Source organism: Silurus meridionalis, chromosome 24 (genome assembly GCF_014805685.1).
Source record: "Silurus meridionalis isolate SWU-2019-XX chromosome 24, ASM1480568v1, whole genome shotgun sequence".
NCBI classification, from domain to species: Eukaryota; Metazoa; Chordata; class Actinopteri; order Siluriformes; family Siluridae; genus Silurus; species Silurus meridionalis.
In genome coordinates, this window is record NC_060907.1 from 13,746,415 (window position 1) to 13,773,500 (window position 27,086).

The 27,086-nt window shown below is 37.3% G+C and overlaps 1 protein-coding gene across 3 annotated transcripts in view; it reads left to right on the top strand.

The window, feature by feature from the left end:
* LOC124377886 (rho GTPase-activating protein 6) overlaps positions 1-27,086 on the top strand; it is a 146,435-nt gene that overhangs the window by 102,200 nt on the left and 17,149 nt on the right. For all 3 annotated transcript variants that reach the window (XM_046837236.1, XM_046837234.1, XM_046837235.1), the window contains exons 2-6: positions 10,834-10,993; positions 19,896-19,967; positions 23,082-23,338; positions 26,588-26,783; positions 26,871-26,926. In XM_046837236.1, the coding sequence (XP_046693192.1) occupies positions 10,834-10,993; positions 19,896-19,967; positions 23,082-23,338; positions 26,588-26,783; positions 26,871-26,926 (741 nt within the window). The remainder of the gene's footprint in view (positions 1-10,833; positions 10,994-19,895; positions 19,968-23,081; positions 23,339-26,587; positions 26,784-26,870; positions 26,927-27,086) is intronic.

Sequence of the window (27,086 nt, forward strand, 5' to 3'; positions counted from 1 at the left end):
TAATGACTTACAGTAAAGCAAACTGTTTAGCATTACTGCAAAAAAAATGTATTGAAGGTTCTGTAGTCTTATAATTTTAGATCCGGTTACAAATTAATAATTCCAAATTTTAATTATTCATGTCAACATCTAATTGTAAGTAAAGTAAGTAAAAAAAAACCAAACCCAATAAACTACAGAATTACTGAAATGCATTTCCAAGGACTTGAGGACGGCTCTATCATGCCACTCTTTAATGTAATAGTAACATGATTGCGACGTCATGAGCGTGTGACCTTGCAGGACCTTGCAATGCAAGTTTTCAAATTTAAGATCAAGCCATATTTAACACATTTAAATTGATTTATTATTACAAAAAAACCCCCAAAAAAACGCTTTACTGCAATAATTACATTTTACATTTATTTACTGTCTGGTTACATAAACTTATTAAAGTCAATTCAATTTTGAGATTATGCTCAATTCTATTGAGCTAAAACAGGGCTTCTCAGATCTGATATCTATCTCTAGAGCTAATGATCAAAAAGCTTGAAGCTGTGCAGGACAGTAGCATGCTGGGACTGGATTTGCACACTTCATAGTTTTAAAGGTATCAGTTAGATATGAAGGTCAGGATTTTTGATCTGCCCCCTTATAAAGCACAACGTTTTCTCTCTTTCTGCAGGCAAGGCTTGTCATTTTGAATAAAGTATAGACTTTTCTATTTCTCATCCTTCTTCCAGCCATGACCAAACAGGAAAAAATGGGTCAATTGCTCGTCATTGCTTGGTGCTAATTGTTAAGGAGTCTTTCAACTAGAGGGACTTCATCTAATTGTAATGTTTTATAGTAATATAGGGGTACAGGGAGATTAAGAAAGCTCATTAAACATGTTGTTGTATAGCATGCTAAAACTGGTCAGAGTTACTTTAGTGTCCTAAAGGCCTGTTTCCCAGCTTGGCTTTGAGTTCCTTACGTCTTACCTCATAGGCACAGATGTGCGAGTTTGATATTCTCGAGTGAGAATTACGCAAACCGACATGCTTGTGCACGGAGCAGATGTTTCTGTGACATGAAGAACACGATTTCAATATTGATTGCTATTATATTATTAAAAATCTATATGGATTAAGATGTGCAATGATTTATATATACAACGAAACTTCATTTGCATCGCTGATTTGATCAAAAGCTTATTTTCGGAAAAATGGATATATATATTTTGTGTGTGTGTGTGTGTGTGTGTGTGTGTGTGTGTGTGTCTGCTATTAGTACCCATTGTGTTTATATTAATGCACATGCTGTAATGCAAATGATTGTTTCTATATAAAAGGCCCCTTCGCTTCTCCACAGATGATCAAAATTAGCAGTGGTGGATGAAGGACACTGTTTCTGTTCTTGACTAAATGTACCCATCCCCTCCTTAACTCCAGTGATAGTATAAGTACTTCATTTACTCTTCCACATGAGTAGAAATGTGTGTTCCAGAATGTACACAAGTATCATTCAAGTATCACAAGTGAAATTGCTGAACTGTGAGAACAATATTTGAATCATTTATTCAATAAATCAATGTTCCATTCTCCTGTACATCATGCCATTGTGAGGAGAAAGAGTACTTTTACGCCACGCAAATTCTCACGAGATCCGTAGGGTTTTGCTTGTGCTCTTGCATCAGGTTCTCATTTATTGCAATTTATGTATTTGCTTCAAAGTAGTGAGGGATGGCATGTTTTTTTCGAAATTTATTGAGTAAAAAAGTCAAAGTTTCCACTGAGATTAAAATTCTTATTTAAATAAAGAGCAGATACTTAAAAAATTCGCTGAAGTGAAAATTCTTTTCTATGTTACTGTCTAATGCTGAACTTAACAATTCATTAGCTAAAGAATGATGTATAAATGTTAATATGGTAAAGGGCAAACTATTTTTTCATAAGTAGTTTGCAGTTTTTTGCAGATTAAGTATTTAGATTTACATCACAGGACCTTGTTTGTTAGACACATGACAAGCTGTGAGCTAGTAAGGATGTGACTTGTTTATAGCTGGTATGATGTAAGTGAAAGCGGTTAACAGGAACTCACTTGTTTCCTGGATGTTCTACAACGTGAATCTTAATCATGTACTTATTTTGGGTTTACTTATCTGGATTTAATTCACAAAAAAATGCAATTGTTAAAAAACAACTGCTGTGGTGTATGAGGAATCAAACACAAGTACATACACAAGGAAAATAAACATCTGTAGTGTTTTATTTATTTATTAATATCCTCAAAATTAATTTCTGTTAAATTTTTACAATATACTTGTTTATAGAATTTCTAGGAATATGATGATAATTTCTAGGAATATGATAATAATAATTGGTTAGGGTCTGGACTCAATCCATGTCAGAAAATAATGTCTTATGTTCTCTTAACCACTCCTTCACAATTTGAACCTGAAGAACCCTGGCATTTTCATCTTGGAATGCACCCATTCGATCAAAAAAAATGCATTGATGGGAAATCCTGGTCCTTCAGTATATTAGTAGTCAGCTGACCTTGTTTTTTTAGGCACATAATGTTGTTGAACTGCTGAAGCATCCTCAGGTCATAACACTACCCCCACCGGCTTGTAGGCTAAGATCTAGGCATGATGGGTTCTTCACTTAATTTGCTTTGCTTCTTACTCTGATGAGCCCATTACTCTAAAACATGATGAATCTGTGCTCACATGACCTTTTTTTTCTTGCTACAGAGTCCAATCATTAGATTATTAAAGGTCCTGATTGATGATCTTTTGTGCTGCACTGTGTAACCATACATCCCAGGTGTGGTTGTCACCCAGGCTTGATTCATGCTGTGTTCCTCAGGTTCAGATTTAAGAGCTGTCTGGGAGAGCGAAGTGTGTGTGTGTGTGTGTGTGTGTGTGTGTGTGTGTGTGGTGGATGTGCCAGGGCTGTAATTCAATTATGAGGAGCAAAAAATGTTCTTTGCGTCATTGCGCAAGCTGTTGTTCTGCTTGTATTTCAGCCAGGGTGTTGGACATGTGCTGCGTAGGCCCGAGTTAGATAAAAAAGGGAATGTAAAGAATGCACACGTTTCATATCACTGCTTCAAAGTGCTTAAAGTAGCATAGATTTGGATATAGTTAGATTTTATGCCACTGGGTACAAAGGGTGTTCTCCAAATGCACGTATTATAAATATAATATGTAGGTTTATATATAAAATGTTGTGCTTTTTTTATAACTAGAATGTCATATATCAGCCTGCGAAAATACGTATTATGCCACTGATGTCTTACAGAATGAAAAATCTGTGCTTCAAAAACATAAAAGTGCCTATAATCAAGAATAGCTTGTGACTCATCCAGATGTGAGTTCCATTTCCCCATTTTTTGAACACCAATGTTAGCAAGTAACCAAGCAGCAAACAATAACGAAATATCTATGAAAACGCAAAGAAAAAAAATGAAGAACAATGAAGAAAGAGGTATGTTTCAGTCTCTTGGTACAAATTTAGCTCACTGATCTCATTGTGCGACCTGTCCTTTTACTGCTGATGGACAATTAAGTGTTTTTGTAGCTCGAAGTGGTTGCCATGGACACCTTGGTAGAGATCCCGTCATACACACTCAGGCTGTGTATCCGTCGCGTGGAAACGGACGTCTCTTTTTGTCTCGCTTTGCATGATTTGAGCTCGTTGGCTGTAAAAAGATATATATATATAAAATGTACATGTGAGTTCATATTTAAATGATAAAGGAGAATGTGTCATATGAATATGTAAGAGGCTATAAGTGCAGGTTAAGCATGTGCATGTGGAATCTTTTAGGAGATAAGAAGACGACGTCCTTTCAGGATTTTTGTTCCTGACCAGCTTTTATGATCACTTTCTTAGTGTTATACTGTGTAAAGTTATTCAGGCAAAATGTGACTTGTTTTGTTTTCTATTTCTGGCCTTTCACGTGATGGCCAGAGTTTTAAGTTCCCCGCAGTAGCAGTTCTAGAGCTTTCTGCCAAACACTGCATAGAAAGTGCATGTTTTATCTTGTTTATTTACTATTTGTTTACTAGTTATACTCATTTTCTGTTTTTGTTAATGTTTTTTATTTCTCCGGGATGGAAAAAGTGGTCTGTCTGACTGTCTGTATGTCAATCTATCTATCTGTCTTCACTTTATGGACAAAAGTTTGTGGACACTTGACCATAAAATTTGCATGTGTTGTTGGAACATCTTGTTCCACTAGATTTTGGAGTGTGCTTGTGGAGATGTGTGGTCATTCAGCCACCAGGGTGTTAGTAAAGTCAGGTGAGGAGGTTTGGGGTGCAGTCAGCATTCTATTTCATCCCAAATGTGTTCAGTAGGGGTGAGGTCAGTGCTATATAGCAGATCACTCAGGATCTTCCACTTCAATCCATGTAAACCAGATCTTCATGGAGCTGGCTTTGTGCTCAGGAGCATAGTCATGCTGAAACATGTTTGGGTCTCATAGTTCAAGTGAAGGGAAAATTGCATGCTACCACACCCAAAGACATTATATACAATTGTGGACGTTAATATTTTATCGTAACAGTTTGGGGAATATACTTCAAGGCTCTTTTCTGTTCTGGCACTGAGGTGCTGGAATGAACGTCCCCTAGATGTCCGTACAGCGGAGACCCTGGATATCTTCAAGCGACGATTCAAGACCTACCTCTTCCTTAAACACTTAAATAAGCACTTTCCAAGTTTGCTTTGTAGAATTCGAAAGTTATATTTATATTAAGTTTGTAATCTTGCGTACCAGTGTAGATTTATTCATTGCTAGAGACTCAAAGCACTTTTGTACGTCGCTCTGGATAAGAGCGTCTGCTAAATGCCGAAAATGTAAATGTAAGTCAAATATCGATGTTCTCTCAGGCTCTCACGCTCTCTCTCTCTCTCTCTCTCTCTCTCTCTCTCTCTCTCTCTATCTATCTATTTATCTATCTATCATGTTACTACATTTATTGAAAACTAGAATACTGCTAAACTGTTAAAACGGATACAATAAAAAAGACTTTCAACCGAAATAAAATAAAACTTAAAAACCAGCACCTAGGCATGGAACTCATCTCTTGATGTCTGAATGAAATGTTTGCATACAGTACTGCCATCAGCAATCGCTTCATTTGGAAAAGGAAAAAGGAAGCACGTGTACATACATATCCTTTGTTGTCAACATAACACAAAATCCTGTGCATCAGATTGAGCACACCAGCCAAGACCAGATAAGAAAAAGAGATCAGATGTGTGGAATTACCACTTATTACCATTGAATGTGCAATTCTGATCAGGAAGTGAACGAAGCCTCTGACAGCTTCTATGTTGGACGAGACACAAATAAATAATGTACATTTATAGAAAGAAATCTCCAGTTATTACTTTGTTACTGTATTTTTTGTTTTGAAGTATCTTCCAATCTTTTTATTAAAGTATTTTCATTTTGGGAAACTTTGACTTCACTGCATTTTACACTGCATTTCAGAAAACGTGCTTTTTTTGCTACTTTAAAGCAAATAAATACACTGCGTTAAGAAAAACCCATCACCTTACTGTAATCTAGTTTTTATAGATAAGTACTTTTATTTGGGATAATTACCGTAATATACCGGACTATAAAGCGCACCCATATATAAGCACTGAATTTGACAAAGATTTTTATTTTAAACATAAATAAGCCGCACCTGTGTATAACCTGTCTACACTGAAACTAATGAACTTTACACAGGCTTTAACAAAAGACTTTGTCTGTTACACGGTGTAACGGTTGAAATATGTTGCGCTTCCTTTAGGAGCATAGCGGTATTTTAGGAATAGCCTGGCATCACATTTTTCCACTATTACTACATGTGTGCAAGACCGAGGATTATGTCCTTATTATTTTCTGATGCTCATTTTTAAGTTTCTTTGACTAACCCATAACGCTGTTGCCAAGAAAAATAAAAAAGCATGAGTTTTGGAAACCTGTCTGTGCTTATATGATTTCTGTTGTAACTGGAGTTAGCGAGCTCTCCCTTCACCCTGACTCAACGCGTTACAACGGCTTTTATCTAAACAGTAGCCGACCAAGAAAGTCATTGTTCACTGTCTTCCTCCTTCCTTTCACAACTATTTCTCTTCGGAGTTTATCTTTTGGCATCGTCATGCGTTAAAAAAAAAAAAAACGTTTTTTCTCCCGAAGCCGTGCAGCTCAGAACACAGGTGAAGTGTGTTTTTCGTTTCCGTTCGGAAATTTCATTGTTCTTATTTTATGGGGTTCAGTTTTTTGGCTTGAAGTTTGGCTTGTTTAAGCCGCGGGGTTCAAAACGTGGGAAAAAAGTAGCAGCCTATAGTCCGAAAAATGCGGTAAGCACATTCAAAACCAAGTGCTTTTGTACTTTCAAGTAGAAAAGTAAAAAGAAGTACACAAATAAGAGTAAGATTTAAGCAGGAAATCTGTACTTTGACCCAATTACAGGAATGGTTGACTTTGTCCAACTCTGTGTAACAGTAAGTTTTCTTCACTGAAAGTCTCAGGATACTGACAAAGACGGAGAAAAATAGTGAAAGCGTTGGTAATGTACATGATACAAGGAAGCTATTTTTTATGAATGCTGCTATAACCAAACGGTATGTTGTGGTTCATTAATAAATCACACAACGTTTGAGTATAACAGGAATAAAACAAATTTTAGTTTATTTCTTTTTCCGCTTCTAACATGAAATAGCTAGTGTATTTACCAAATTTTTGTTTAAGTATTTTCAGTCATTTTGCCTAAAAGGCTTTTGGGTTTAGCGACTTTTACCGTCAAAATAATGATGTATCTCAATCTCAAACTATTTACAGATTTCACTGTAGATTTCCAAGCATTACAGAAAGCTGTGCTATACAGATTGTTTTTTTCTGACAGATTTTGTTAATGATTTTGTCCTGATCTCTTGTTACAGACAAAGAAAAGGGTTTTATTTCATTACTTCTCAAAAAGAAGTGTTTGAGTTGTGCAGTTATACGCTTATAGCCTGTACTTGTTAGACCCATGTGGCTAAGGCCTTTTAGACCTTCGGGCGAATGGACTTGCAGCTCATTAATCTTATGTGAAGGGGCAAAACTGAGGGAGAGGAATGATGGAAAGAAGCTTAAGAGGGACGACCCCTCAAATTCTTTTAAGCTATCCAGAGGGTAAAAAAAAACCCTGAGGATGAGGAGTTGCTAAATGGATTTGTGATTCACTGACCATCATCATGTCTGATGTAAATTCCAAATATGTAAGAAAAGCTGGATAAAAAAAAAGAAAGATAAAGTGTTACACTTTTGTAATAATCCTCCTTTGAATACACTCTTAAAACTACATTAGAGTTAAGCCTACACTGCTGTAATAGACTTTCTCAGGCATTGAAGCGAACGTTTTACACAATACAAATATATTATTATAACAGACTAACAAGATCTGTGTCGGAAATATGACCCTGGACTATGATTCCCATTTGCCAATGCGTCCTCATATGACTGTCACGTGTCACTTTTCATTCACACTTAAATCAATGCATTTGTATGTACGTATGTCTAAGTCTCACCTTTCGTAGTACACTTTGGCTTATGTGTGTCAAGTCAATAAGCTTTTATTGCCATTTCTACCATATATAGGTATATATAGTACACAGTGAAAATGAGACAACGTCGCTCCAGAACCCTGGTGCTGCTTCAAACAAGTATTGTTTAATTTACAATGACATTATACAACAATTTCGTGGTGGTTTTTGGTTTAGCTCTGGGTTTATGGCTCAGTTTCCTCTTATTTCATGCTTTTTGTTTTGTATATTTGCACTTTAAATCTGCACTTGCATCCACCTCCACTTCTCTGGTAAAGATGAATTAGATGTCGATTAAGACATAGCAGATCAGTCACTTATTGGTCTCTTAGTACTGGCTCTAATGAAGCCGTCCATCTTTTGTACAGCGACATTCTTAGCTGAGTTTCACAATGTATTCATTAAAGATGTGTGTAAATAAAAAAAACCCTGGCAATTACTGTATATAAAACTACAGTCACTGATTTATGATGTCAGTGGTGAAATACATGAGTTGCACAGGCCCAGTAGCATGACTAGGATACAAAATGTCTTGTGTAACTTCTCCTACAGATGATTTACGAATAAAAAGGTTTGCTTTCAGTTTGATAAATGAGGTCCAGTGTGCAAAAAACGATTTCTGATGTAGCAATCGTTCCAGTCTGTTTATAACCGCTTGTGCCGTTGCTCTGCTTGATTACCTCAACCGCCTCTTCAGGATGCTCTCATAACACTAGATGATGGAAAAACAAAACCGTTTTCAATTATTTTGGCTGATTTGCAGGAATTTGCCAGAAACATTTGGATGGCAATCAGCCGAATGTCAAGCTGAGGTTCATTACCCTGTTAACTAACCACAACACTGCACATTAGTTACCCTTTCACACTTTCGTCTGTGCTGCCAAAAGAAGGCGCAAGGGATCAAATTCTGTGATGGCTTAAGAACCAAAACAGTTGTGGTAGAGAATGAGGTCGAAGGCAACAGTGAGCTTGACTGAATTATCTCACCAGTTAATTAAAAGCAGTGCTTTTGCCTTTTATGTACGATGCCAAAGAGCCTTTAGTCAGAGTTAAGCCCGGGGGGCGGCATGGCACTTGGCAATTTGTGTGTACAGTATATAGGAGAAAGTGCACATGCTTTTCACATGAAGGCTCGCATCAGTTCCTCCTACCGCTTTTAATCCTTTTCTTCTTTTTAAAGCAGTTCGTAGACGCTATGTTTCAGAGCAGTGGAGTTGTTCAGCTTAGGACAGTTTATTATACCTGATGTATGTGAATAGAGAGAAAAAAAGGTGTGTTTTACATATGTTTTACATAGTTGTACATATATGTTTATAAATGTATTTTATTTACAGCAATCCCCCTGTTCATCACCGCGGTTATGTAAAAACATTTCACTTAATTTTATAATTAATAATTAGATTTGTTTCGATAAATTTCACAGGCCAGTGGAGTTGCTCAGATTAGGACAGTCCATTATACCTTATATAGGTGAATAGAGAGAAAGAAAGGGCTGTTTTATTAGCATTTAAGTCTATCAGAGTTGAATTATAATCAAAACAGAATAAAGCCTTAATTAACAATACATTTAAAATCAAAAGATAATCTTCAATCGGTTGTTTATTGTGGTGAATAGGACACACGTTATGGACGCCTGGAGTGCGCACACACACACACACACACACACAAACACGTGCTCACACTTTTCTATTTCTCTTCTCGTTTGGCTCCGGATGCTGCCTTTGCGTCATCTTAACCCCAGAGGTTGTTTTTGAATGCTGCGTCTGTTGTGGTTTTATGCACTGTCAACTCAGCATCCAGTAGTAATAGGCCAGGACGTACCATTCCAAGAGTGCAGGCAAGCCAAGAAAAAAAAACGGGTTTGATGCACTCACATTTTACATTCGCCAATGCATTATGTATTAAAGGAGCATGCATGGTTATTAAAAAAAAGGCCTAAATATGTGTACATTTCATACATGAAGACAGGGCTTTGCAAAAACTGGGTGCTTAAAGAGTGCATGAAGTATTTATACAATTTACATACAATCTTGACTTACAACCTATATTTAGTGTTTCGTTTCTTTTTTTTATATCATTTGGTTCAACTTTGATTCACTTTATTTACAAATGTATTTTATTTACAGTAATCCCCCGTTTATAGCGGCGGTTGCGTTCCAAAACCACCCGTGATGAAAGTAAAACCGCAAACATTTTATTTTATTTTATAATTAATAATTATATTTGTATTAATACATTTCATTATTTCAACATAAAACTCCAGAAAAACAATTCCCTATAAGTTTTTTATTCTATCTTGCTATCCCGATAAACACCGGGAAAATAAGACAAAGAAATGATGTGGCAAATGCAATTGCGCGATAAACCGGGGCACGAGATTCGAACTGCGGTAATGCGGGGTATTCAGAAAAGCAGACAGTGGACATATGTGTGGGTTACGGTTTAATACTTGGTAGAATCACCTCTGGATGCAATTAAAGCTGCACATCTTCTGGAATTTGTTACTATCAGCTTTGGATCCAAAGCTATTTACTCTTAGTTATTCTTCTCTGCAAAATTGCTGGTGTTGTCAGATTACATGAAGAACTTTGTTGTGCAGCGATTTTTCTGAAACCTTGCCACATCATTTTTATCTGATTCAGATCTCAATGTTGAATGGACCAGTTTAACAAATTCTTGAATTTGAATCACTTCTACTGTAGCTTTGGCAATACAGATAGTTGTGGCTGTCCTGCTGAAAGTTGAACTTTCAGTCTTAATTCTTAGAAAGTAATAATTCTATAGTAATATATTCCCTTTTAATTTTTTTCTTTTTACTCTATTTGTCTTTGTTTTTTTTTATATATTTTACATTTGTAATAAAGTAAAATAAAATGAAGTGAAATGAAATAATGGTCAAAGTTTTTTGTAACCAAATGCCGGTCAGATTTTATCTCAATATAAGTATAAAATAAGTACAGGTGTACTTATATTATACTTATATTGAGATTAAATAACAAAATAAATGTCAAAGCTTTATTCAAAAGTGCAAATACTGAATATGTTCAATTAATACAAGTCATCTAGCAACAGGTGAAGAAACCACAGACTAGGCCAGGTTTTTTTACTTACAATAAATAAAATCTAATAACTAAACACAGGGTTTTTAATGACAATTCAGTTGGATGTGAATTAGACTGCTGTAAAGTTCTCTGCAATGTAAGTGGCTTACGAAACACCATAAGACTGGACTGGTAAACCATATGCATAGTATATTTCATTCTTCAATTTTACCTTATAGGGGGATTTTACGTGGAATAGCCTGTCTGGAAGGAGTGTACGTCTCAAACCAGTGCCCATACAGAGTTTGTCTGAGCTGGAGAGAGCCAGACTACAAGAGGTTGCCTACAGCCGCCTCCACCAGGACTATGACCTGGGCTGCCAGATCACCATTCCTAAAGGTATGACCAACCTGAACATTCTGAGTACAAACTGATGAAACGCAAAATAAAAATGTTGCATTTATGTCAGCGTGCTGTGACACTTAAAATACCCATGTTTAAAAATCCCAAAATTTATAAATATGACTTTCAGCATTAATTAATATAACTGGTATAATATATATATATATATATATATATATATATATATATATATATATATATATATATATATATATATATATATATATATATATATATATGGATGAAAATCCTAATTCTGCTAGCTAGCAACCTGCTGGCAAACTAGCTGTATTTATTTGAGATATCCACATGTGGAATTTTATTGTCTGTGTCTTGTTAGACTTTATATTCACAATGATTTATATAGCAAAATTCAGCCCTGTCAAAGCATGTGAGATTTATTCATTGCTATCAAGTGCTAAGGTACTCATCTGGCTATGCAGGTATTAAAGTAGTTTATATTCGTCAGACTTGTATCTATCCCCGTAAACAATTTACAACGAAGAACTCAAGCAAATACAAATGCAGGAGATACAATGGTTTAAAGGGATATTTGCACTGATTTCCTGTGCAAGTTAAGATACACTATATGGACAAAAGTTCTTAAGACAATTGACCATAAGATTCATGTATGCTTTTTGAACATCCCATTCCACATTAAGTCCCTATTTGTTGTTATAATAACCTCCACTCTTCTGGGAAGATGTTACACTATATTTGGGCTCTTTTGGTAACAAGGGCAAAAGAAAATGTAGGTACCGATGTACGCTGTGGACGCCTGGGTGTTAGAGTTGGAGTCAGAGTTCTTATAGCAGGACGCTCAAGTTCTTCCACATCAACCCACGTACTGTAAACCATATCTTCATGTAGCTAGCTTTGCACACGGGTGCATTGTTATGCTGGAACAGGTTTGTGTCACCCAGTTCATGTGAATGGAAAATTTCATGCCATCACATGTAGGGCTGCAGCTATCGATTTTTTTTATTCCATCGATTAATTGGATAAGTACTTTTTGTTTATTAGAGAACAATAATAAATATACAATCAAAAATAAGATGGGTCTCTTGAAATGAAAGCGATTTGACTCATTGTTTTTTTTGTTTTTTTTTTGAAAAATGTACATTTTTATTGCTGAAATTGCAATCTGTGATGCAAATACAAATATACAATTAAAAAAAGAAAAAAATAATTTTAAAGGACTTAAAAAATAAAAAAAGTAAACGCACTGTATGGTGTTTCATTTATATTTTAGTTAGAAATGATCCCAAACTTTGGAAACTTTCTGCCATTTTCTTTGGCCTGAATCTTCACCTCGCACCTCGCTGTTTTCTCCTCATTCCTCTATTTTTCATTCTGCAGCGTATTCTGTGTTACCTGTCCAGAGGTCTCCTGAGTTTTGAGGGTGGTGCGTCAGTAATAATGGTCTGTAGGGAAACACAATACACCGTGTTTAGTTAAATAGTAAGCAAATAATTTTTTTCTAGTTCATCAAGAAACCATTTTAGCCCCAATCACATCCAAAAACATCCTATACATACGATGCCAGTAATAAAATTCTGAGTCTGAAGGTGGTGGAATGTGTTTGATTGCTACCTAACAGCTCCAAGTTTGATCCAATGCTCGGTTAATGCCTGTGTGGAGTTTCTCTCTACAGTATGTCCACATGGGTTTTCTTTAGGTTCTCCTGTTTCCTCCCAAAAAACAGTCCTGGATAAAGCAGCTAGTGAAGATAAATGAATGGCTCTCAGTATTTCAGAATGTGATGCAATATTGCGTTGCAATGAAGTATAACTGCCGTTAAGCTAAGGATCAGACTGTTTAGATTACTACAAAATCTTCCAAGATTGTAGTCCGTTTTCTGGAGCAAAGTTTTATAACAGCTTCCTGAAATAGCATGGAAAGAATTTTTTTTGGTACAGATTTCTAATTTGCATGAATGGTAGGGGAGTTTAGAATTGCACAGTCCAGACTTGCTGCTTAACTAAGTAAGCATAGACAGATTGCACGGACAAATGCGGCTATACAAAAGTCCATACCTAATACCTTCGGGTATTTCAGTACCTAAGTCACACAGTACTGGCAATATTGAGTGTTAAGTCATTTTTTTTTTCCTCAGTGTGTTTATGTAATGGAGCTCTGGTGATGCCATGAGATTTGGAGAAATCTGCTCGTAAAGATTGTATCATCATTTGATGGTCTAAGTCGCAGTAGTTTCTTGAATTCTGCTTTCATTCTGCAAAACGTGAAACCCTGGTGCATGTGTTGTACTTAACTTAAGCTTCATTTTTTGTGAAATATTTGGATATTTGAGTTGCATTTGGGTGGAGTAAAATCCTGAATGAAATATGCAATGCAAAGTGTAACAAAGAAGGAGATCTCCGGTACGTGTGTGTTACAGTGGTTTACTGTTGCCAGTTTGTTCAGGTAGTCGTGTTTTTGCTGAATTCCTGGCAGAGACTGTGGGAATTAATTTCAGAATTAGTTTTGAGGGCACAGAACGAGATGACTAACTTTAGAGTCACCATATCGTCTATCAGTCTCATTCGTTTTAATGACTGAGACTAATCCTAATGCTTTAGGGTTTCAGCATTGCTGTTTCTTCAGAGTGCTTGAGTTTGGCCTTGACTTTAGGTTTAAGAGTGTATGGAACAGGTCTTGCCTGCATGCCATTCAGCTTACTGTCTGGCATAACACATGTACTTTATACAGCCAAGCCCATCAGTTAAAACATTTCATATGCTTGAGGGATTTACTGCATGTATTATAACCATGTGCACGTTCTTAATCTTTTACATCCATGCAAGCCTTAACAATACTAGGAATATGCTTTTCATGAACAGATATAACTTTATCTATTGTTTGTTGAGCTTCAGTATAATTGGTCTAAATCCTCTGTCTGGGACCGTCAAGCCTTTTGTGTGTGTGTGTTTTGTGTGTGTGTGTGTGTGTGTGTGTGTGTGTGTTCTCAGAGTCAGCTTGGCAGCACTATTTGTAGCAGCTTTTTTTTGTACATTGCATCTGACAGCTGCTCCAGTGTCACTTTGTGATTGAACCACTATCCGATCCAGCAACTGTGTTAAAACAAAGCACCAGACTGACATCAAAGTTAGGCATTCCCTCTCAACAGACTTGTGACTCTGTTTTTCTGAAATATCTTCTATTTCATTCACATCACACTATGTTCTTGAGCTTCCTGAAGCGTTTCTTTATTTTTTTCTTTTCCCCCTCCCCGTTTTATTGCTTTTGTTTGGCCGCTAACGTTTACATCTGCGAGAGTGTTCAAGGAGACCTAGCTTTTTCTGCAACATCAACGGTTCATTTCTCGTGTCTGAGCTAAAGTTTCAACCAATAAGAGGGCCATCGACATCAGTTACATTCTTATATTCCGTCCTTACGTCATTGAGATTATTGGATTCAGTGAAGCAACAATCTGCTATTGTTGCCCCTACCCTTGATCGCATCCCACTGTGGAATCTGAAACTTTTAACAATGATGTGGGTTTTTTTTTGTTTTGTTTTGTTCCTTAGACATTAATCTCATAAGAGCAACTAGCAGGCTTAGTGGGTGCAGTGGAATATTAAAGTCTGTTGTGATATGTGTATCCTTTTCATTAGCTTCGGTTCATTTCAGGATTGTAAAACACACCAAATCGTTTGCATGTGTGGGAGTTTCTTGGTTTCATGGTCAGGAATTTGTCAGGGTGTGCTTTGATGGACATTTCCTGTTGGTTTTAATAGAGATTGTTTTAGCTCTGAAGTCAAACATAGAATACTGTTATCTGGCATGGTGGCAAAGTGGGTAGCTTTGCTTTCCAGCAATATAGTGTCTGTTCTCCATTGTTCTGTTCAAGGGTGATATATGCTTTGGATCCACTGCAACCCTGAGCAGGATAAAACACTTAAATATACTACTATAATTGTTAATGCCAGTTTTACTTATAGGGGAAAAAGACAATGAATCACTATATTAAACCATTGGCTTTTCTTGAAAAGTATTTCTTGAAGTATATTTGCACCATGTTCTAGAAATCGATGCTTTTTTTGGGAAAGTCGTTGTCTTTCGTTATTTACCCAGTGGTGCTTGTTGAATATCTTTTGGGATTGTGGAAGTCCATCCAAAATAAACTTTTTCAAGCATTTAGTCTCTTACATGACGTCATTTGCAGATAAAACCTAATTGTAACAACTTAAACCATAGTTTATGGTTCATGGTTCCAAGTTCCATGAACCAATTTACCACAGTTTAGTTATCCCCTACCATTTGTCAAGTTTGATGAGTTTATAAAGAGCAATGTCGGTGAAAAAGCGTCATGTTTAACAATTTACACCAGTTCACCAGTGTTGTATTCAAAATGTTCTTATCTTCTCTCTCTGTGTTCCCAGAATCATCACTGGTTCTATTAGACTAGTTGTTTTCTACCTGGTACTTTTCCCACAATGAGAGTTCTAGCATTTCTAGCAAACTAGCATTTCTTGTTATCTCTATCTAGCAGACATGATATGTGCACAAAAAACAACTCCAGAGCTTAAAAATATGCAACAATGGGGGCTATTTTGGTTGCATTATCATTATCATTTACCATATAATGAAGAAACAGATGAAGAACCGGGATTACTGTGGGGAATTATGCTAAATCGTATCAATTTATTCTTCTTTATCCCGTCCTGGGTTATGCGGAACCCAGAGCCTTTCCCAGAAACACCGGTTTTAATGTTGGAATATGCTCTAGGTGTGATCAAATGAAGAATGTGTTAATGCAGGGGAAGAGTAATTGAGCATTGCTAGTCAATATACTATCATGTTTTAAAAGATGGGTGAAAACCGCTAATAGAAGCAAACCATATAGACACTGAAAGAACATGTGAACTTTGCAACAGAGGGTAACTTGACCTCAGGATTGAACTGCAAGCAAGACTTGGCAATGTAAGGACTGAAGTTTAGTCCAACAATGTGTATTTAATCTCCCCAGGACTGGAATAGTGCATACTTTTGATTAGACATGGCTGAATGACTGTGACCATTTGGTCTACAACGGTTGCTGCTGGCTTGTATAACAGTGGTCCAAAAGGACCAGCAGAACTACCTGGATTTAGATATTAAATCAAAGCTCATATAGACAAAAGACTTGGTGTTGCTGATTGGCTTCCAGCCTGCAGCAAAAAAAAAACAAAAAAAACCCCACATCTGTCAGACACACTACAAACGGATCATATATAAGCCTGTCACTCCGCATTCCTCCTTCTATCTTCCCTTCCATCGAAATGATTTAACATGCTGGTCTGCGTTTGCTATTAATTCCAGAACACAGAAGTCAGGGTGCCCACGTGTTAATGAAATATTTCAGCACTTGTTGCATTGAGAGCTTTGTGGGTGTTACAGTAGGCGTGCATCGGTTTTGATTATCTTGAATCTAGCACACACCTTGGCTTGGTCTTAAATACCAAACAGGGAAAAGAAAAACATTGAATCATTTAATGTGGTGGTAGGCTGAAACGAGAGGATCAGACCTTCCTGGGTTTTTTTTCTGCTCAGCCACGCAAACTCCATCTTAGAAGAATTTCAGCCATTTCCTCTTTCTCTGCCTCTACCCCCTCTCTCTATCAGTCTGTCTTACACATGAACCTTCTTTTATTCTCTTTCTAATTCTCCAGCATTTGTGCTGTTTGCAGAGAGTGTTCTGAACTTTGACTCATTGTGTAATGTCTATGACTTATCTTGTTTAAGAACTCAACAAATCAACATACTGTATGTATCTAAAATTACACTTGTGTCAGTGTTTTAAATCTCTTATTATACTCATACTAATTGACCTTTGAAAGCCATGCCACTTTCTATACATCTCACATTAGTAATCTTTTGGCTTGTGGCCACCTTGACTTCCTACCTTCGATTTGTGTCAAGATAAACAGAGAATGTTAAGAAGTTATTAACGTGTATTTGGCGTAAAATCAGATAAGTGCATTTGGTTTTGTGGACACTTGACTTTAAGATTTGTATGTGCTGTATAAAAATCTCATTCCACATTTAGTCTCCATATGCTCACATAATAATCCTCATTGGGTGCTTGTGGAGATTTCTGCTCATTCAGCCACAAGGGAATAAGTGAAGTCAAATACTGATGTAGGGAGAGGAGGCCTGGGGTGCAGACTATTTTCAAATACATGCCAAAGATTTTAGTAGGGTTAAGGTCAGAGCTCTATAGCACCTTGAACATCTTTTACTGCACCTGGTGTAAACCTTAATAGAGTTTTGTGCACAGGGGCATTTTCATGCTGGAACTGGGTGAGGTCTCCTAGTTCAAGTAAATTCAAAATGTAATACTACAGAATCTAAAGACATCTTATAGAACTGTGTGCTTTTAACCTTTTTTTAGTCTGAAAAAATATGCATGGGGTAGTTATGCGTTCCCGATTATTTTCTCTATATAGTTTATTTAATGAAATGTAACTATATTTTAGAGAGGAGCAAATATATGCTATTAAAACGTTTGTTATATATGGTTTATTTGTAATTATGTATAATCAGAAAAAGCAGTGGCGGGCGTGCATTTGGTACCCGGGCATTCATTACGGCCTTACCCAACTTAATCCACCTTTTAATACCACCACTATCACATTGCGAATATAGAAAATACAGAAAGTGGCATTACAGAAATAAAGGCATTTTACATATGGAGGGTAAATACCATTTTACTAAAGCAAGATCCAAACCTCTACACTACAACCGCAACTGTGCCACATACATCATCTGGAGCAGTTCAGAATTAATATTTGTCTAATAACATGAAAAAAACATGAAAATTTGTAATAAAATACAATCTACTCACCAGAACTGCATACTCATAATTTGCACCGCTCCTCAGAGGCTGTAATCCAGTGGTACCGCTCGTATTCACTGGTCTAAAAGTAAAGAACAAACCCTTTCCCTGGCTGAGACAAGCTAGCTAGCTTTGGGGCTGGCCGACTCCTTCTCACAATGACTATCACGATGACCAAATCAATTTCTCTTTGTTTGTAGGCAAAAAAAAGTCTAAGTCAGATGTATTAATATGTGCAAAACTACAGACGTGTTTTGCAAGTCGAACTTGGCTGTTCTCTCAGTCTCCCTCTGACCAACCAATCAGAGGAAGGCTAGCTGTGAGGCGAATATGAAATCTGATTGGTTGAAGAAACAGAGCTATTTATTAAAGAGACGATGGTAAAAGGGCCAGCAGTACTGACTTTGAAGGCCCTGGGCAGATTTGATTTACATGGCAGCACATAGAGGCTTAAATCTGATTGGACAAAAAAAATCTAACATCTACATACACGTACTAGAAGCAGTGCAGCCAAGAGAAACGCTACGAAATGAACAAAAAAACTGTTGGGAATAAATTAATACAATTTCATGGAACAAATATTAGAATTTAGGTTGTAAATGTAGGTCAGTGCTTCTGATAGTGTTTAGGCCAGCAGAGAAGGCTTTGCTGACCCTGACCGTCACCACTACAGAAAAGCTGGTTTGAAAAAGGGCAGATGTAGAGAACAGAGTAGTATGGAGACAGATGATTTGCTGTGGCGACCCCTAATGGGAGCAGCCGGAAGAAGAAGAAGAATATAAACAATATTTTCCCCAAAATACAATTTTTATTTCGAAGATTATGTGGAGCATCGATTATACACGTAATATCTTCACAGCCACTATCGAAACAATGATAATGTGCATTAACATTGTTGGCCTGGCCTTCGATTTAGCGCTAGCAATTCTGTCAGAGCGGATTTTAAAACTTTAGCTTTAACTTCCTCTCCAGTCAGTTTTGTAAGAATTCAGCAGCTTTATGGTGCAAGTTGATGTAATATTGTTATTGTGCTAAATAATATTGATTTATGTATTGAGATATTGCAACCAAATTTAACTGTATAGTTACAGACTCTAAAAGCAACTGATACAATGAGAGAATTTCACATTGTATCTTAAAAATGTTTAAATGTTGTGTTTTTTTATTAAATGATTTGTAAAGCACTTTATGTATAGCACCACTAACAATTAACATTGTCCCAAAGCAGCTTTACAGAATTTAATAGCAAACAATTATACATTTTTTTCTATAAGTTGATCCCCATTGAGCAAACCAGTGGCAACAGTGGCAAAGAAAAACAGTATAAGGAAGAATGCTAATTCAAAAGGGTAACAATTGACACCGAATATACATTTTTTATAGTTCCATCATTCTTAATTTTTTTTTTTGTTCACTATTATATTATCTTTGTACATACTAATATAAAAAATAGTAAACCCATATTATTATCCTTCATATATAGTGCTATTGTTTTCTTAGCAACCTAGTGATGTCCTCAAGTATCCTAATGTTATTACATTGCTCACCTCTACATTGTAATCTCCTGGTGAATCATAATAAGAATTTCCATCTGAACCACTGTCACAACACACCTTTATGAAAGTTTTCATAGAGTAGCTCTTTCTTCTATTTTTTATATAAAAATGGATCCAAATAGAAAGTGTAGTTTTTTCCTCATTGGTCCACTATTACTGCCTACCATAAAACAAATTTTCGAACAAGACCATGACTATAAGATGTGTTGTGCGAGATAGCGTTGAAGCGAACTCTCCTCCTGGCTGAAAGAAAAGGAAATCTCTGGCTACATTCCAGAACCGCAGGATAGCTCAGCATGTTTTGAAATCGAAGAGAGGTCAGTTGTTCACAGATGACACCCTTCCATTCGGCTTTCAGACATCGTGCACCTGGTGAACCAGCTAACATGTAGAATAGAACAGCTGGCCGCTGTGGAAAAAAGTCGCCCCCACATGCGAGTGTATAACGAGCTTTGCCTCGACGTAGTGCAGAAGTCGAGCTTAACCCCTGACACTTATGCTTACTTGTGTGCACATGTGTTCGCAGATTGCCAGAAGCGGAAGAAGTCACTACGGAGGAAGCTGGACTCCTTAGCCAAGGAAAAGAACAAAGACAAAGGTAACACAGCTCTTAATCAAGACCTCAGGTGTAAATGCACATTTTGGAATGTGGGTTTTATAAAAGTCATAGTCGATGTTATGACGATGGGAATGACCATAATGGTGACAACAACCTCCCAACAGAAATACATCAGTTTATTTGGCCCTGATGTGGATCATTTTTTTTTTTCAGATTTCACAAGAGACAAAAGCTTCTTCCACTATGTCAAATCCCAGGTGCACTGTAGACTCTGACTGACCAAAAAAAAAAAACTAGGGGCACACAGATGCTGTTTGTACTGGGATATATTTAGTGAAGTGTAAAGTTCTCCTTGTAAGGGGACGTGGCACTGAGAGAGCTGACCTTGCACAGGATATTTGGCAAAGCTTCCAGTTTTGATAGGGGAAAATAATCGAAACATCGGGACATCAGGGAATGCCACTGTGTCCCACAGCTTATGCCCTTTACTCTGAGACACAACATAATCTGATTTGAACCACTCGTTTTAAACCATTCTACAAATAGGTGAAAACAATTTTCTAGTTCGATTGACACTTTCAGATGATACTCTTTTCCCCAGTCAAATGTCGACATTTTATTAAGTAATAAAATAAGAAAAGTGTCTCAGGAAATTCGGCAGCAGTAAAATAAAGAGTTTTGAGTTCACTGTTAAATATAAACACGAACATTTAGGACAGGAATCCAGAACAATTAATCACAGCCAAGGGAAATGTTATTAAAGCGCATACTTTTGGTGAAATTTTGGTTTCACATGGAGCGCTGCTGTTTTTTTTTTTTAATGTCAGTGTGTGTTGTCGTGCGTTTTGTTGTGTGTGTTTACTTTTCGTGTCAGAACACGTACTGTAATAATCCTAATGCATGCCCGAGAGGCTTCTTTAATTACATGTGCTGTTTGTCATAAGCCAGTACTCCTTTGAAACGGTCTCCCTTATTAGAGAGTAGCAGTTCTGGTAGTCAACACACACACACACACACACACACACACACACACACACACACACACACACAGTCACTAGTTCACTCGTTCTTCAAACATGTATATTTTGTCTGAAACACTGGTTGGTCTCGGCTGGTCTGTATGGACAGCATATGGTCTTTGTTCCAGCTGCTATATTCAGTGGCCAGCTGTTCATACTACTATAGAATGAAATGCGCATTTGCATGTGCGCACACACACACACACACACGCACACATGCACAGAGCACACCTACTTTGGAATATTTTGAGGTTTCTGCAATGCATTAACTCTTTCATTAACTCATAGTAAAGACAAACAGTCTGGTATGTCACTCCATGAAACCACAACGTGTCTTTATTCAAAGCAACATGCAGTTGTAGTGTTAACTGGGGTGTACACGTATATATGATGAGCTTTTCGGTCCGGTACACGTGTACCGAATGCAATCCTTTTTACAGTACGTGCGGTCAAATCTGAGTTTCCTCAGGACCGTATTAAATGGCGGACCGCAAGTGCAATTTTAAATGATTATTTTTAAACTTGAAAACATAAACAATGCCAGGGGCATAAAAAAGAAACTGGAGTTAGTGCAGCGTTACTGTGGTGACCCACTCCATACCAGAAATAAGATTTGTTTTGCACATGCATGCAAACGCAAAAAAGAATCAAAAGCGCTAGCGTTAGCCGCTTACCAGGAAATGGCATTATTTATAAAGTTTAATCGATATAAAATGTCTATTGCTTTTTAGATGTTAAATCAAAAGTATGCTCGTTATTATTTAGAAGTTTAGTAGTTAGTAGTAGTATTATGGAAGGATAGATGGACAGCCAGGTAGCTACAGTTTTGAAGTATGCTGTGTGTAAGCTCTTGACAAAACTTCAACAAAAGACTGATAAGAATATATGCTATAATTGGTGGACGGTAAGAAAAAATGTTTATTTTCACTTCACTACTGCACTTAAGTACAGACTACTTTAATTTTGGCAAACGTTTACTTTTCTACATTTCAGAAAAAACATGACCTTCCTTGCAACTTTTAGGTGAATACATAAATTGCATTAAGTCAGAACCTGCTCTGAGGCCACAACTGTAACCCCACGCTTTTCTTGAGTGTGTTTGAAGTGAGCTTATGTGTATTCTTACGGTGTGTATTTACCAATAGAAAACTCTTTCCTCCTAACGGTCTGATGTGCAGTAAAATAAAACTCTGAATAGCATAAATGTATTTTAATATCATTTTAATATTATTTAATTACATTTAATACTTAAGTGTATTCTAAGGCAAGTACGTTTGACATATACTTCCACTTTTACTGGAGGTATTTGTACTTTTATTCAAGTAAGGAACGAAACAACTATCTGGCTTGTATCTGTACTCTCTCTCTACATGTTAAAGCCCGAGTTGACTACATGTACTATAGCAGAAGAGTTTATCTACTCTACATGAAAGGTTTGTAATCAGCATTTGTCAGTTGTGTGTGTTCCTGATTCTTAAAAAAATGCACACTGTAAAGTAGTTAAAGAATCTTTTAGATCATGCCTCAGGTGATGTGTGTAGTATGTTGGTGCTGAGAAGGTCAGAAAGTGGAGTGCATGCTATAGTTTGAAGCCAAATGTAATTTAAATGGTCAAGTAAAAGATTTTCCCCAATTTCTCGATTGGTAAACCTGTTGGTAAAACTGCCCTCCGTAATGATGTTTCTACCTCTGAATTGGAAGTCATATAACATAATTACCTACTTGCCATACTTATCTAATGTCTTTCTGCTTGTTTTTGAATCCAATTGCCTTTAAAATAAGAAAAAATCTTACAGGAGGGCTTGAGAAGACACTAAATTGCTTATAACAGTGTTTCTTGAAAGTTAGAAGTGAAGCTGATTTCATTCATTTAAACAAACAAACCCAAAAAAAAAAATTATACCAAAGCTGTGATGTCTATTGAGCCCAAATGTTGACTTGTGTTATTTCTGGAGAAAATCATCAGTGCGCGAACCTATTTTCCGTTTTTACATCAATATTTAATTAAGTGCATCAGCTGGAATTCTTTTTACTTGTGGATACATGTAATTGACCAAAATAGCACCAGTTTATTCTACCGGTTTATGTCGTAACATGCCAAGATTAACGGCTCTTTTTTCTGCTACTGCCTCAGAAAACGCACCACAGGCGTTTGGCATTTCCTTATCGCAGGTGATCACCAATGACCGAACCCAACGTCAGCGCCAAGAGGGTCAGCGGGAAGAGCAGAGAGACTCGAGTGACCTGGTGTCCTCCATCCTGCAGTTTGCCACGCGACGACCCACCAAGGAGCTTTCCAGCAGCAACTCGTCACTCAGCTCCACCTCGGAGACGGCGAACGAGTCCACTTCCTCCAACACGCCCGAAGCAGCACCTCGAACTCGTAGGAGGGTGAGGACAGATAGCTTTCACCAATAATTATAATTTTTCAGATCTGTGGTGCTGATGAGTTTTAATTCTCTTTAATTCTTGTGTAATGTTCTAAAAGTGATTTTTGAATAAGAGTGAATGTATGGATTTTTCAGTATGAATCAAACTAATTTGACAGGTATTATACCTTTGTATTATACCTTCATAAAGTCTTCTTAGACACATCTCAATAACATGTCAATATCCACTATATGTACACCTTTTTGTGCTGTACAAGAAAGCAAGTCGGAGCTGAACTAAACTATACTCAGGTAAAAACTAGATTCAGTGAAAAGCCTGAGGACACCAGCAGAATTCGACCAGTAATTGAGCTTAGGTCAGGAACAGATGTTGGCTTCAGGATCAGAGCCTGGGAGTAAATCCTATTTTACACCAGACGTGGAAAGGACACAGTGGTTGATGAATGGCAATCATAATATTTAATTTGTGTGCTATTTTCGCCGTGTACCACACGTAGCTATGGCAGGACACGATACTGATGCTTTATTCTACCAAGACTGAACGTTTTTGTAAAAGTGACAGACCAGCTTAATATTCATCTGTCCAATTTCAGTGAGTCTGATCTTCGGAGCTTCCGCTTTCATTGCTGACAAGAGTACAATGTGGTCCTCTACTATTGTAGCTCATCCACCATCACATTCGGCATGTTGCTGATGCTTTTCTGCTTTTCGCAGTTATAAAGAGCGGATGTTTGCATTACAATAGACTTCCGATCACCTCAATCCAATCTGGTTATTCCTCTCAGACATCACAGAACCATGTTTTTATAATTTGACATGATTGAGTGATAGTTTGCCCACATGGCAGATTGGAACCAGCTACACATTATTCACGAGGAATGAAGATCTTGGTGCAGAAGAAGAAGAAGAAGAAAAAAAAGGAGTGCAAAGTACAGTGTCAAAAACCTTATTAGCCAACCATGGCATCTTTTGGATGAGAAGCTAAACCACAACTGAAAACCAGAGCCAGATAATCAGGCAAGCAGTTTCAAAACACAAAGAATTTGCCAGATTCTGAAGCTTGTAAGCGAAACCCTTGTGAAACACGGGCCGATTTTGACCGAGTCAGTGGAATTTCACTTTAAATCATTTACCTCCCTCTCTTAAGCAGCACAATAGCTCACTTACACGCATTCCGAAGGCCCCTGCAAACCTCCGTAGACCCAGCAAACGCACAAGCTGGACAGCATTGAAGTAGAAAAGGAAGTTTGTTAGTACCTATGTAGTCTTTGCAGCTGAGAAACCTGCACTTATTTTGCACAAACATCTGACTTTGCAGAGACGCTAGATAAACAACACGGTAATACGATTCAGATGAATCGCAGCTCATAAAGGAGTGACTAATGAGTAGGTGTTAGAGCCAGGCCACAGCCAGAGCTGGTTTGTTACAGCACAACAAACACTTTATATTTTATCCAAACATTAACACAAGAGCTTACAAGCTGGAGCTTTTTGATGTATTTATAACATGCTGTATAGCAGTGCATATTCAGTACCTGAATTACGTTAGAAGGTACTCTGAAAATAAAATTTCAAATGTCCCAGTGTCCAAAGTTATACAGATTCTGTAAGTTTTTCTTCCTCACTGGAATCTTTTCCAGTCAGTTCCTTATTGTAAAAATCATTATCTCCTTCAGGTTTTTCATTGTTAAAAGAAAACACTACTCGCACTAAAATTACGCAGCGTTGGAGTCGTAGCTATGATGCTGATTGTCATCCGCGTAATCAATAGGACTCAATCTACAGGGTATTATATAAAAGTAAATTAAATGAGCGCCAAAGCTTAAAGTGCGACACAATTTAGGACCCGATTTGTTTTTGGAGAATCCGGACAGTCTTTCTGCCCTGGAGCGCTTGCATGTTAAATGAAATGGAGATCATACTGCATGCTTTAATTCAATTTTCAATTCATTTTTATTTGTATAGCGCTTTTAACAATGAACATTGTCTCAAAGCAGCTTTACACAGATAATGTGGTGATTAAAAGTAAATATTTTCTTTGTAAGTAAGTCTGTCCCTAATGAGCAACTGTGGCAAGGAAAAACTCCCCGAGATGGCATAAGGAAGAAACCTTGATAGGAACCAGACTCAAAAGGGAACCCATCCTCATCTGGGTTGCACCGAATGTCCATTTGAAGCAGATATACAATGTTGCGGGGTACAGTGATGATGATCTTTACAACACATAATCCAAAGAATAATTGAGGTTTAGTGAATCTACAATACACTCGCCATTCAATAGCTAGCCTCTAGATTTTTGTTTTTGAGTAACAGAAACCTGCTGTATCCCAGACACCTCAAGGTTCAATGATTTGTGCAGGCTGAGATGCTGTTTTGTAGACTTCCTTTAAGCTCAGACCTTTAAGCTCACCTCTTTCCACTAAACTTTTATCTCCTCAAAGCTCAATGTTTTTTTGTTGTTGTTTCCTTAACTTTTCTGTGTAAAAACTTAGAGCAGGGGTCACCAACCTTATTGAAACTGAGAGCTACTTCTTGGGTACCGATTAATGTGAAGGGCTACCAGTTTGATACACACTTCTGAGATAACACATTTGCTCAATTTACCTTTAATTATATGTTATTATTAATAATTCATGATATTCATCTATGTGAAGACACTGATCATGTTAATGATTTCTCACAATAATCATCAACAATGATGTAACAGAAAAATTTCACTATGCAAAACTCATCAATGCAAGTGTGATTTAAAAAAAGAATAGCAACAAAAAAAATTAGATGCAGCTTATTGATAAGTGGCGCTATGGTAAGCTATTTTTAGAATAGACCCACGGGCGACTCGTGGTCTTTGCCGGCACCATGTTGGTGGACCCTGCACTAGAGAATGATGTGTGTGAATCTACTACGAAAAAAGAGATCACACTGATTTTCCCCCATTCAGATATTCAATGTGAAATATACCTGACCTTGAACTGTGTCTGCATGATTTTTGTCATTGGGTTTCTGCGACATGATTGGCTGATTCGATAACAATGATGTGTAAGTACGGGTGTTCCTAATAAAGTGGACGCTAAGTATAAAACAAGTTAAAATGATTTATCCTGAGTGCTGCATTTGGATTTTGGTTCGTACACAAGCTTTGTGTAAACGGTGCCCGTTATTTTAACTAACGGTGCATAGGTTTGGCAGGAAAATGCTTTAAAAAAAACCAAAAACTTGACAAACATAATGAACGTAATGTCTTGGGCAGGGCGGCATGTCCGTGGACTCCATCACGGATTTGGACGACAACCAGTCGCGTCTGCTGGAGGCGCTGCAGCTTTCACTGCCGGCTGAAACAACCAGCAAGAAGGAGAAGCAACAGGACAAGAGGCTGAGCCTGAACCCTATCTACAGGCAGGTGCCACGTGTGCTGGACAGCTGCTGCCAGCACCTTGAGAAGTATGGTACGCATGTTACGACCTTTCACACCTATGCCTAAAAAAAAAATATTTATTGTGTGGAAGCTTTATTCATATTTATTTTCCATTCAGGTCTACAGACGGTGGGGATCTTTAGAGTGGGCAGCTCGAAGAAAAGAGTGAGGCAGGTAGGAAGCACAACTCCCGCTCCGAATTCCTAATGTCTCGCTTATTTGTTCTCAGTATTTTGATTTCACTTCAATGGATTGTGTGTAATTTGTCGAGACTTCTTCTGCTGTCTAACACCCCAAAACACCTAACTTCCAAACACCATTGGTACAGGTTTGC